Raw genomic sequence first — 12,726 nt, 5'->3', positions numbered from 1 at the left:
GGCCTGTTGCGGGGCGGGGGGTGGGTACTGAACCGAGCCCTTCGGTTAATCTGTAACTCCCCCGGTAGCGGGTTTTGCCCCTGTCAAGGGGGTGTTAACACCGCACGGGTAAGGCGGAGCAATGGCCGGGCTCGCGCGGGGGTGACACCGCGGTGCAGAAGCGCGAAGGGGCCTCAGAAATGGTTTAGGAGACTCTGTCCTTCAGCATCTCCTGCTGGAGAAGCTCCTGAACATTATAGAAAAGCAAGAGCAGGCAAATGGAAATATTCCTTTAAAATGAAACAAAAGACATTTAATATTCTGCTTGGCAGGAGTATTTCCTCAATCTCAGTTCTGTTGTAAGATGTTACGGTTTTGTGCTCGAGCTGTGTTTTAGGTGAGTCACCCTGTAAATATCACCGCTCCAGAGGCTGGACTGGACCTGCCTGGTAGCATTGTATGGAAGAAATTAACCACTGAACTTGTTTCTCTTCAGAGACTCTATAGACTCGTGGGGTTTGAGTGGAAAAGGGATGAGCAGCACGGCAAAACCGTAATGTTTTAGGACAAGTTAATTCAGTTAGTGCCTGTTCCGGGGAAAATGAAATAAACTAGTTATTAAAAAAATAATAAATAAATAAAATAAAATAAAATAAAAAGGAGAATAATGAGTTGATCAAGTGGTAGTAGAAGAAACTTGTTCATTTACTGCTGAAGTGGATGAGTGAGTTCTGGTGGGATATATCCTGAGTCTGGTTGTGTTCAGTATTTTCACTGATGAGTTGGATTCCAAAGCAGCAAGTGTGCTTGCTGAATGTGCTGGCTACATAGCAGTGAGGTGGGTTGGCAAACCCACTAGATTACTAAAATTCAAAATGAAATATCATTAAATTGTACAAGAAGGCTGAAATACATTGTGCAAAATCTATACTGAGAGACAAATACTAGGAGCTATATCTGGCCTGGAATAGTTGCCTGCTGTTTGTGCAGTTGTTAGCAGTTCTGCTAAGGAAGAATGCAAAGGAAATGGTGGGTCTAACTCAGTGTCTTCAATGTCATTCTGCCCTGGAGAAGGCAGAGACACACAGGTTTGTGTAAATAGGGAATTAACCTTCACAGCACGCCAAGGGATCTGTCTGTTTTGCACAGGGTTGCTCGATAGAAAACATAGCTGTAAAATCGAGTATAGAAAAACATTTTGCTCTTCACAGAATCAGAGAATTGCCTAGATTGGAAAAGACCTTTAAGATCATCAAGTCCAGTCATTAACCTCACACTGACTAGTCCTTGACCAACCCTTCGATGTTAGCTTGTGAGTACAGATGTTCACAAACACCTCTGTGTTTTGGCAGGTGGTTATACTTCATCACATGTTGTCTAAAGCAACTGTAAAGGCCAGACCCTCTGTCCTGTGGTGTTACAAAAAGGAGCTGGGCTTTAGCAGGTAAGATACTTCTTGTGTCTCATCCTGTGGTCACTGCTCTGTGTCCAGCTAAAGCTCCGTGACTGACCTGCTGAGCGCAGGTTACGTGATTCAGTTGTAAGGAGAAACAAGATTAGTTCTTGGAGGAGCTACAGGAAGTTTGGTCTTCCAGAACTAAAATTTGACTTCTGTAACACAGTGCTGACACTAGGTACTTCTGGTTTCTTTCTGTAGCTCTAACACTAACTCTGTTGTCCTGGACCAATATATTCTCCCTCACCTTTTTAACTTCAAAAGGCCAAAACTTTTAATTCTTCATTTTTTTAGCCTCAGTAATATTTAGGACTGAATGCAGATTGAGCATTAGAATGCATTCATTTTGAAAAAGTGTTTAAAATTTTAATTCTTCAATTTGTTTGCCTACTTCCAGTCTGCACACAAAGTCAGGAGGGAAATGTTACCTGCAACTGCGTGATTCCAACCCAGCAGTTGCAGCTGGTTTGTGTGGTACACACCACTTTGAGCTGAAGGCACATGGGGATGTATTGTAAAAGCAGTAATTCTAATCCAAGATTTTTTTCCTTGGAGGCTGCACTCTGACTTCTGATTAGACTTGAATATAGGCCTGAATGTACTTTTCTCAAACCTTCCTCCAAGAAAACATATGTATAATTTTGTTCTCCAGCCACCGGAAGAAGAGGATGAGACAACTACAGAAGAAGATTAAAAGTGGAACTTTAAACATAAAGGATGATGATCCTTTTGAGTTATTTATAGCAGCCACAAACATTCGCTACTGCTATTACAATGAAACTCACAAGATTCTTGGTAACACTTTCGGGATGTGTGTACTTCAGGTAAGGAGTTAAACTTTTGGCTTAAAAAGGACACTAGTATTGATTCCTTTCAGTTTAAATGCTGCAGGAGCAGTATTTGTTGCTTCTGTTGTTTCAATTATGATGGTCTCATGTGTCTTTTACAAGTTTTGTGAGGATGAGATAGCCTTGTTGGGAGAATTTTAATGGGACATTGGTTAATGCAGATGATAAGTGTGAATGAAACTTTGAGAAATAATGTCTTTAGGCTTTCTGTTCCTTTTAGTAGGTTCTAGTTGTGCTGATGAACTCTAGACAACTTTGAAGTTTTATTTATTTCCTAGGATTTTGAAGCCTTGACTCCAAACCTGCTAGCTAGAACTGTTGAAACAGTAGAAGGTGGTGGAATTGTGGTGATTCTCCTGAGAACTATGAACTCACTGAAGCAGCTGTATACAATGACCATGGTATGTTCAATTTAATACGTCTCCTTTATTTAAGCAGGCACATCATGGTGATGCTAAGTGGTTATTTTTTGCTTTTGTTATGGGCTATGATCTTCCTTCCATCCTCTTTCCTGCTCCTTCATTCAACTATGATTGAATGTGTCTTAAGCTTAGGCAGCCCTGCCAACCTATGTGTTTTGAAATGCTGCTAGGTTACAAGGAGGAAACATCTGTCATTCACAAATGGAACTGTCTTCTTTTGTTTCACAATAGTTTTGGAAAGTTTTTATGCCCTCTGCCCATGTAACAGACAATTTAAATAAAAAATAGGCCTTTTGAGAGTTCTGTGACCTGTTGCTAGGCGAGATCAGCTTCACAATTACTATATATTTCTATATATGACCTATTCACATTGAGCTCCTAGAGCAGGAGCTGTTTCCATTAGTAATAATGCCAGTAGGTGAACTAAGGGGATAGACTGTTTTTTTCTTAGCATCTCTGAGGTGTTTGAAGTGTTCTGTACCTGGCAGAACTGACCTTTAAGTCAGGCAAGAATAATTAAGACCATTGTGAAAACTGTTGTTGCAAAAAGAACGTTTTAAACAAGTATTTGAGAAATATGGATCTTTCATAATGTTACTGACAACTTCTTTTTGTTTCAGGATGTACACTCTCGATACAGAACCGAGGCACACCAGGACGTGGTAGGACGGTTTAATGAGAGGTAAGTTATTAAGAGTGTAAAGGATCTAGGCTGTATGCCCAAGAAAAGCATCTGGAATCATGTTGTGTATTCGTATTAGGAAAGCATCCTATAGGTTTGTGTTGGAATAGGGCTTCTTGGCTGCTTCAGTCAAGTTTTTCATGTACTGTCTGGAAGTGAATAGAGTTTGTTGTTAGAGGAATTGCATACAAAATTTTGGCGTGTGTTATAAGGGTTTTATGCAAATACACACAAATTTGTAAACTGTTCTGAGTCTCTTTCTTTAAACCCTCTGGAGAAACATGTGCTCCAGATGCACTGAAGCTCAGTTACTTATTGCACTATTGTAAAACATAAAACTGCCTAATGTGGAGTAGTCTCTGTGGTTTTAGAAGTGTCTTGTAAAGGTCTTTTCTCTGCTTTTATTGTATAGAATAAGCATCTCTCATTGGGTGAGTGAGCCGTAAGTATCTGTAGCTGTAAATACTGTCCAGGTTTAGAAAAGAGAAATTTTAGAAAATTAAGGACCAAAATGCAATTGTGTTGCTAGTGTTTTTACTGAGTTGCCTTTGCTTGACTGCTCAGGTTCATTCTGTCTCTGGCCTCATGCAAGAATTGCATCGTCATTGATGACCAGCTGAATATCTTGCCCATTTCCAGTCACGTTGCAAACATCACGCCTGTTCCACCACAGTCACAGGTCAGTGAGCGACATCAGCTACTTTTCCTTGGGAGAAATTGGTCTGAGTTTACCATGGTGTGTTCGAGATTTAAAAAAGAAGAAGCTTTTGTTTCACCCTGATTTATATCAAATAATGGTCTTGCAGACAGGAAGGAGAATGTTCTGCAAAAATTACACCTGGTATGGGTGAAGCATGGGAAGCTGCCTTTTCTTTCCCCCTTGATTTTTTTCCTATCACAGGTTTGGGGTTTTTTGTCCTTGATTTTGCTGTATTGCTCTTTAGCCTGGCTAGGTGGAGCTTAATTGCTGTGGTTGCTGTTTCAGAAGTGCATAGAGAGATTTCAAGCTGATAGATAGTTGGTGTTAAGACAGATAAAAAGACTTTTCTAAGGTCTTTGGAAATAAGCACGTTACAAGCTCAGGAAACACCTGCTACCTAGAAACTGTGGTAGTTGTTTCAGTTTCTGAGTTACACATGACACTTCTTGGGAAACATTCACTGAATACAAGCAAGACATACAGCTTGCACTGTTAGAAATGTATCCTTTTATCACTTTCAGTTATAGACTAAAGTAAAATGGGACCAGTTTTAAACAGAAATCTTTACGCTTTTGATCTGCATTGGGTGGCCTAAGAAATAACCAACACAGGTTCTGTCAGAGATAGTAGAAACATTTTAACAGAGCACTGATTTTAAAAAACAAAACCAAACAAACCCCCGTTAGCATTATAACAATATTGACAGCAGCACAAATGCCTGTCTGTTGGATGGATAGACTGATGCCTTTGGAATTTTAAGTGACAATTGGGAAAATAAGAATTCAATCCTATTTAAAATGGATTGCTTGTGTGTCCAAGTTTATTGTTTGGCTTTGAAAGTCTTGATATTTGTTTGAAAACTGATCTGTTGCTGCTGCAGTAGTTCCCCCGCTATGTGGCAATATGTCCACCTCATCTGACAGGTATAACAAAAGTTGTAAAATTTTGGTATAGCCTGGAAACTGAAAAATTAGTTGAATTTATCAGAAAATTGGTCCATGGTCTCTTTTTCCTGGCAATGCCATTCTCCAGTTACCATGTACTGGAAAATCCTTTGCTTTTTTCCAGGATACCCACTTCTTGTGTGACCACTCTCCTGAAGATGCATTAAAATTGAAGTGTTAAAATATCTCTCTGTCCATTTAAATTTTTCTGTTTCTAGGGAGTATATTTAATGTGTGGAAACACTTTCTTTCAGATATCTTTCTCTGCCTGATCAAAGATATCAGAAGACATCACAAAGGTATAAGTGTCTTGAAAGGTCCTTTACTAATCCTGTGTGGTGAATTCTGTGCTTTTAGGAAGACAGGCTCCAGCCTCAGGACTTGGAGCTGAAAGAACTGAAGGAGAGCTTGCAGGATACACAACCTGTAGGAGTTTTGGTGGATGGCTGTAAAACTCTGGATCAGGTTAGTGTGATGTTTAATTGTGAGATACTCTGTCACCTTAGGTACTGATGTTTGTGTCTCATCTGGCATGTAATTAAACTTGAGTGTGAACATTGTTGGGTGGGTCTTAGAGAATTTCCTTGAAGAATTGAGTGGACATGGTAGCTTAATGACAGTATCAGTGATTTTCTTCGTGAAGTTGAGAATAAATGGAAGGTCTAGAATGGAGACAGGAAGCTGATCTGGAGAAGTCCACATTTTAAAAGATGATGAGTTCTAAGGGTTTGAAATGATCACCTCTGAGAGCAGTGTGCCTCTTCCCATCCTGTTGAATATACTCTGTGGTCACAGAGGTGGTACTTGAGAATTGCTGTACTGATTGTTGATCTGTGTTTGACCTGAGTAATTTCAAGAATTCAGTGGATCAAGATTACCACTTCTTGCACATTTTTTGTTTAGGTTTTAATGTTCAGCTTTCCCATCATGTCTTTTACTTCCTTCTTCCTGTTCTAGGAAAGAAGGCATGTACTAGTGGTAATTAGTGGTAATTGTAAGTAATGATGAAAGCTCTTTAAACACAGCTGATGTTTGTTTTCTATTTTTTTTTAATCATTAGGCAAAAGCAGTTCTAAAATTTATCGAAGCCATTTCTGAGAAGACTCTACGGAGTACTGTGGCATTAACAGCAGCCAGGGGACGTGGTAAATCTGCTGCTTTGGGACTGGCTATAGCTGGAGCAGTAGCTTTTGGGTGAGTGATCCCCCCCTGATTTCCCAGGCTTGCTTTGTATCTGTGAGTTTAATGAAAATAAAGATTATAGGATCTGAATATATATGTGATTTCCAGTCCTATATCCGTCATTTTTATTCTTCTTGTATCTTGATTACTGCATACATCAATATTCAAGTTTTTCTATTTTATAGTAATAAGAAAACCTCACTCTTTAAAAACCAAAATAATCACACGTAAATTGAGACAAGTGTCTAAAGGAATCTGCTGTGTTTTGGTTATTAGGTAAAATCAACCCCTTATATGAAGAAAACATTCTACTTAGTATGTGTATGTAAAATTTGTTAGAAAAAGTGTTAAACTCTTGTTTTATTTTTCTGTGCAGTTACTCCAATATCTTTGTCACATCTCCAAGTCCTGATAACCTTCACACTCTCTTTGAGTTCATATTTAAAGGCTTTGATGCACTGCAGTATCAGGTGAGCAGAACAGACTATTTTACAATACTTTCACAGCCTTCCTGTTCAGGAGGGGTTTTGCATCTCATCTGTTTTGTTGTTGTTTTGGGGTTTTTTTTTACCTATATTAGTTTCCAGCCTTTTTAGTAATGTCCTACAAAAATGAATCATAGGACAGTTATTTTTTCATCTCTGTTTTTAAGTTGGGTAAATCAGTTTCTTTGTGAAGTAGTTTTTAACAGAAATAAAACAATTTCTCAGTTTTAAGGCCTCTGCAGCTTTTGTTATAAGAGTTTTTAACTAGAATCTGAAATAACAGTGTATGTTTAGTGAGCTTATTTTGATGATAACGGCAGATGATATTTTTCCTAGATCTTGGCTTGTTCAGACTGTTTAATAATGTTTTCTTTCAGGAACATCTAGACTATGAGATTGTTCAGTCTTTAAATCCGGAGTTTAACAAGGCTGTTGTCCGAGTGAATGTGTTCAAGGAGCACAGACAAACCATTCAGGTAACTGGCTTCTTTTGCACTCTTGCCTTTCCACTTTTTGTTCCTAACTTGCATGTTCATTTTATGTGATGTGTAACTATCCCTATTGATTTTGCTTTAAAACCTTTTCTTTTCTGGTGAGTGACTTTCACAAAATACCTTCTTTCTTTCTGTGAATAATTTGCAGCTTACAAAGCTCCCTTGGTAATTGCTCGTGGGTTTCTTCTTGAAACAAAAGCAAAAGAAGATGAAAGAAAACAGTGAAGGAAGAGCATATGTTTCTAATGATTAGATTTTCTATAATTTTATGGTCTCTGCAGACAGATTTGTGTGAAAGTGTGCAAAACAAGATGTGTGACCCAGTCCTTGTTAGGGTTATACGAACCCTCTCCCAGCTGTTTGTTTTCCTGTCTCAGTCTCTGGTTTGATGGTCATAGAGAACAGGGACAACAAACAGCTTTTCAGGGCTCCAGCTTTGCCAACTCTGACATTTCCCTAATTCCCGGACAAGTTGTTGTGGACAATGACGATGTCTTCTCCTTGCAGTACATACACCCTGCTGATTCTGTGAAACTGGGTCAAGCTGAACTTGTTGTGATTGATGAAGCTGCTGCCATTCCTCTACCCCTGGTGAAAAACCTGCTGGGCCCTTATCTTGTTTTCATGGCTTCTACGATCAATGGGTAAGGCTTGAGCAGCGACTGTCTGCCTGGAGAAGCAGTTGTGCAAGTGGACTATTTCTTATCTTAAGTATTTTTTTTTTTAATTACACACTGTTACATCAAGTCATGCTAATTCTTTATATCATGAAGCTGGTCCTTAAAATAACCAAGAGTCAGTACTTGAACTTGCTGCTTTCTTGTGGCTACAGTGTGGATTTGTTAAGTGTTCGACTTACACCTCTTCTGTTCTCCTACAAGGAGCAAATTATATATAAACAGGATTCTGTTAGGACAGAGGGAAGAATGACATCTTCCTTCCAATATGGTGAGACTAAGAAAGTGACAGGGTAGGCTGCCCTGTCCAGCATGCACAAGAACATCAAAAGGCAGCAGATTTCATACATGGTTGGGGCCCTCACAGGCCTCAGAATGGCACATAGCTCTGGAGGGCAGCCTAGTTCTGTGGTGGAGCTTCCTCATGGCTCAGGATTGCTGTTTGGTTATTTGCTTCAGACTTTTGTCTTCTGCTTTTCAGGTATGAGGGTACTGGTCGATCACTATCTCTGAAGCTCATTCAGCAGCTCCGTCAACAGAGTGCACAAACCCAAGTCTCCATGACAGCAGAGAACAAATCTACAGCTACAGCTAAACTCGCCTCAGGTACTCCACTTTATTCTGGACTGTGGTGTATAACTGTCATCTTCAGTGCTGCTCACAGGCATTCCCCATGGGCATCCCGTGTGTGCCTGTACTTTGTGGCTGTAGGAAGGTAGTGATATGGGAAAATGAAGGAGCTCTCCCCTGCTCTTACCTCATGATTTTCAGATGTAAAGGCTTTTAAGGGATGAAAGCTATGTGAATAATGATTTTCTTACCTCCTGGGAGCGCTTCAAAGGACACTGATCCTATTGGATTCTTTGCTAGCTGTAACTTCCAACACTAGATCTTCTTCTCTGAAACCTGTTTGCAGCTCGTACGTTGCATGAAATCTCCCTCCACGAGTCAATCAGATACGCCCCCGGTGACCCAGTTGAAAAGTGGCTAAATGATCTGCTCTGTTTGGACTGTCTCAGCATCACCAGAATTATCTCCGGCTGCCCACTGCCTGAGACGTGTGACCTGTATCCTTACTCAAATCTTGTGCTCTGATCAGAATAATACCGCTTTTAGGTATGGGAGGCTTTTTCAAGCTGGTTAATGGTGGGTTCTCCAGCTAACCTGATAACCTCAGCACATGATCTTTGGGCAAAGCCTATTAACACCACACTTCTGGAGTTAAGCTCTTACTGCTGCCTTGTAAGACCAGTGGTGTGTGTTACCAGGGCATTATCAAACTTCAGTTTTATGGCAGAGACAATCCTAAGGAAGGGCTGAATGAAGGGAAGTCCTTGTTGGACTTACAAAAGCTTTATCTTTATGGATGAAGGGTATGAAACCTATGAACACTGCCCAAAGTAATTAATTTTTGTAGATAGAGTCTTAAGAGTACAAGCCAGCATGCAGCCTAAGGCTGTATTGAAAATATTCCTCCTAAACCAACAAGGAGCTTTTCCCTTGTTACCAAGGAGGTGATTTCCTTAACCCATGTGTTTAGATACTACGTAAATAGAGACACACTTTTTTGTTACCACAGAGCATCAGAAGTTTTTCTGCAGAGACTGATGGCCCTCTATGTGGCTTCACACTACAAGGTAAAGCTTGTGCTACTTCTGTCAAAATTTCAGTTATAATTTTGTGGAGGGAGCAGCGCTTGTTAGGACAATCTAATTGAATTGACCTAATTGAGGTTTCTGAACAGCTTCAGTTGCTTCTTGTTGTGTCCAGATCCATATTCTCCTTTCTCTGAAAAGATCTCTGCCTTGGTCTTGGCTGAATATACTGGATTTACAGATATCTGGAATATTTCTGGAGATTAAATTCTAGATGAGCCTACAACTTTGTCAAATAGTATCAGTGATGAACCTCTTCTGCAATTCTCTTTACCGTATTCTAGTACTCTTAAATTAACCAAATGAGTAGTACCATTGTACTGCTGAAAAGAGTAATAATTCATCTCAAGGTTTCGAGACCATGGGTGACTAGTGAATGTGAGTGGTGAAGTCTGTAAGTAGAGTACTGAAAATTTGACATGTAAAAAAAAATATTTGAGGCTTGGTAGATTAAGAGATAAGTAGCTATATAAAAAATAGAAAGTTCAGTTCCATACATATTGGAGCAAGAGGTTTCATTTGAGAAAAGCACATGCTGTCTGGTAGTTTAACAGCCATGAACTTGCCCGTGAGCTTCTTCATCCCTCAGTATTGTACTAGTTCCAAGTTTCTTAATAGCCCTAAATTCAGAAAATGGAGGATTGTTTAGAAGTCACCTACTAACATTGCACTGGACTTTGAAGCTTTTCTCATGGAATAATTGTACAACTTTCTGATATGTCTTTACCCTCCAGAACTCGCCCAATGACCTCCAGATGCTATCTGATGCACCTGCCCATCATCTTTTTTGCCTTTTGCCACCCGTTCCACCTACCCAGAATTCATTACCAGAAGTACTTGCTGTTGTTCAGGTAAGAGAGTGGTGTGTATCTATGAAGTGAACTGTTGACCCATGAAGCAGTGCACTGCTGTGAGACAGTATATTATCAGTGTACTGTCTAGGAGTAGATTGTAGCTTAGGGCTGTGTTTTTGTGTGTGTTACAACGGTGTATTAAGGACATTTCCCCCACACACACTGTCTTTCACGAACACTAATCGCTGTGTAAGTACATTGTGATGCTGATCCTTTCACATAGACCTCCCAGTCTCCACAGTGTTTTTTGTGCTGGGAAGCTTTCTGGGGAGCTGAACTAGTACTTTGAGAGATGACTGTGTGCTCACATTTCAACTTCCTGCAAGGAGAGTTGGTTCACTCTGCTGATCCCATGTTTCTAGCTCTCCTTTTATTTGCAACAGAACTGCAAAAATAGAAACTCCTCAGATGTACATGCTCAGAAATATTTTAGCCCTTGACTGTTGGATATCTCACTATATGCTTCCTTCCTTCCTGAAGAACACAGATTCTGAATTATCTGTGTTTGATGCAGCTAGTTAAATCTACTGTTTCTTAAAAGAAAAAGAGCTATTTATATGAAAAATACATGACATTTAAAGAGAAATATTGATGGGACAAGCTTTTATGTTTGCTGTAGATGGACTGCTGAAAATGCATTGAGCACTTTCTATGCTTGAATCTCTCCAGTAGTGTAACACGTACTGCATCAGATGTACCTGGGTGGCCCACTGGTGTGATTTTTGTGACAGGGCTTTCAGGGACAGAGCCTCTTTGTCAGCACATACATGTTTGCTCATCATGTTGCAGAGCAGGGATCACATGAAATGTCAGTGCTGCATAGTGAACTCTGCAACAACAGACTATGAATTTTGCTTCTGCTGTAGTGGAGTGACTGGAGGAGAAAATGCTTTTTCTCCATTAATGGTCTTTCACCTTTTCTGGCAGGTGTGCATGGAGGGAGAGATCTCTCGCCAGTCTATCATGAACAGCCTTTCTAGGGGAAAGAAAGCTTCTGGTGATCTTATTCCCTGGACCATTTCAGAGCAGGTGAATAATTTGTCTCTGTACTCACACTCAAAATATATTTCAGCACTATTTCTTATTTCCATAGTACCCATTTGTGTTCTTTAAATTGACTTTTGTCTCTTATGCAGTTCCAAGATCCTGACTTTGGCAGCCTCTCTGGTGGACGTGTTGTTCGTATTGCAGTTCATCCAGATTATCAGGGGGTAAAGTATTTTGGAACCCAGTTATTGTGAATAGTCAGCAGTGGTACTATGAAAATGGCTGTACAGGCAGAATTCAGGAGCAGGGCAAACATTTCAGTTGCTCCAGTTTTCAATATTTTAAGCTTGGGAATGAGCCAATGGTAGTACCAGAGTGAAGTCATACGCATGGAAATGGTGAGATGCCACAGCAGGCTGGGGGGCATTGCTTTCCTCTGGGTGGGTAGCAAACCAGTGCTCCTGTCCTTACGTGGCAGCATTGTAGCGTGCCAGCATCCTAAGCAGCAGTGTACAATCAGGATCCAGTGATATTTATTGTGAGATTACCAGGTGTTCATGCTGGTGTTGGCATTTTCTGAGTGCCAGAGTTAAGCACCAAGAATTATTACACAGTCCTGAACTACCAGCTGGGCTCTCGTTGTGATTTTGGACATCCAGGTTCTGTAATGTCTTTCATGGAGCTGCTATGTAGCAAAAAATAAAAGCATTTTTGCAGTGACCAAGTGATCTCTGCACTGGTGATTGTTAATGGGTTTGGAAGGGGAGAATGTTATTGTTCTGTCTTAAAAACTAGATACAGCTCTCTCTTAGAGTGTATTGTTCCTACTTCACAGATGGGCTATGGCAGCAGAGCTCTGACTTTACTGCAGATGTACTATGAAGGCAAATTCCCATGTTTGGAAGAAAAAACAATTCAAAAGCCGAAAGAAATTGCAACTGTGAGCAGTGAGGTATGGAGTCCAGTACATTTCTTGTATTTTCTGTTGTGCTTAGCTGTTTGTTTTTCATTGTAAGTCTTGATGGTTATTTCTCTGTGTAAGGAGGAAATACTCATATTTATTTTTTTATAGAGAATAAGAGATGGAATTTGCAGGTTTACATGAGGATTGCTGTTAACCCATTTCCAATTTCTTTTTTCAGACTGTTAGTTTATTAGAAGAGGTTGTGACACCTCGGAAAGACTTGCCTCCTTTACTTCTCAAACTGAGCGAGAGACAAGCTGAAAACCTAGACTATCTAGGGGTATCTTATGGCCTAACACCAAGATTACTCAAGTAAGACTTTATTCTATTTGCTAGTTACATCCAGTGCAAAATTGATATTTTATATAAATATATAAATTATATAATAATTTTATAT

At 39.9% G+C, this 12,726-nt stretch overlaps 1 protein-coding gene across 1 annotated transcript; it reads left to right on the top strand.

Moving 5' to 3' along the window:
* The first annotated feature begins 1,334 nt into the window (after positions 1-1,334).
* NAT10 (N-acetyltransferase 10) lies at positions 1,335-12,645 on the top strand. The gene is made up of 18 exons (XM_010178093.1): positions 1,335-1,423; positions 2,088-2,259; positions 2,562-2,684; positions 3,326-3,387; positions 3,952-4,066; positions 5,389-5,496; positions 6,092-6,225; positions 6,590-6,683; positions 7,076-7,174; positions 7,700-7,836; positions 8,351-8,475; positions 8,786-8,936; positions 9,410-9,506; positions 10,259-10,375; positions 11,306-11,407; positions 11,515-11,589; positions 12,201-12,317; positions 12,508-12,645. The coding sequence occupies exons 1-18, from the start codon at positions 1,350-1,352 to the stop codon at positions 12,643-12,645; spliced, it is 2,040 nt and encodes a 679-aa protein (XP_010176395.1). The 5' UTR covers positions 1,335-1,349.
* The last annotated feature ends 81 nt before the right edge of the window (positions 12,646-12,726 follow it).

This window comes from Antrostomus carolinensis, unplaced genomic scaffold (genome assembly GCF_000700745.2).
Source record: "Antrostomus carolinensis isolate BGI_N321 unplaced genomic scaffold, ASM70074v2 scaffold51031, whole genome shotgun sequence".
Lineage (NCBI taxonomy): Eukaryota > Metazoa > Chordata > Aves > Caprimulgiformes > Caprimulgidae > Antrostomus > Antrostomus carolinensis.
This window is presented reverse-complemented; position numbering and strand designations above follow the sequence as displayed.

Coding starts and splice junctions, on each gene's coding strand:
- NAT10 (XM_010178093.1), top strand. CDS start 1,350: ATGTTGTCTAAAGCAACTGTAAAGGCCAGACCCTCTGTCCTGTGGTGT. Junction 9,507..10,258: donor ATGTGGCTTCACACTACAAG/GTAAAGCTTGTG, acceptor TTTACCCTCCAG/AACTCGCCCAATGACCTCCA. Junction 11,590..12,200: donor TTCATCCAGATTATCAGGGG/GTAAAGTATTTT, acceptor CCTACTTCACAG/ATGGGCTATGGCAGCAGAGC.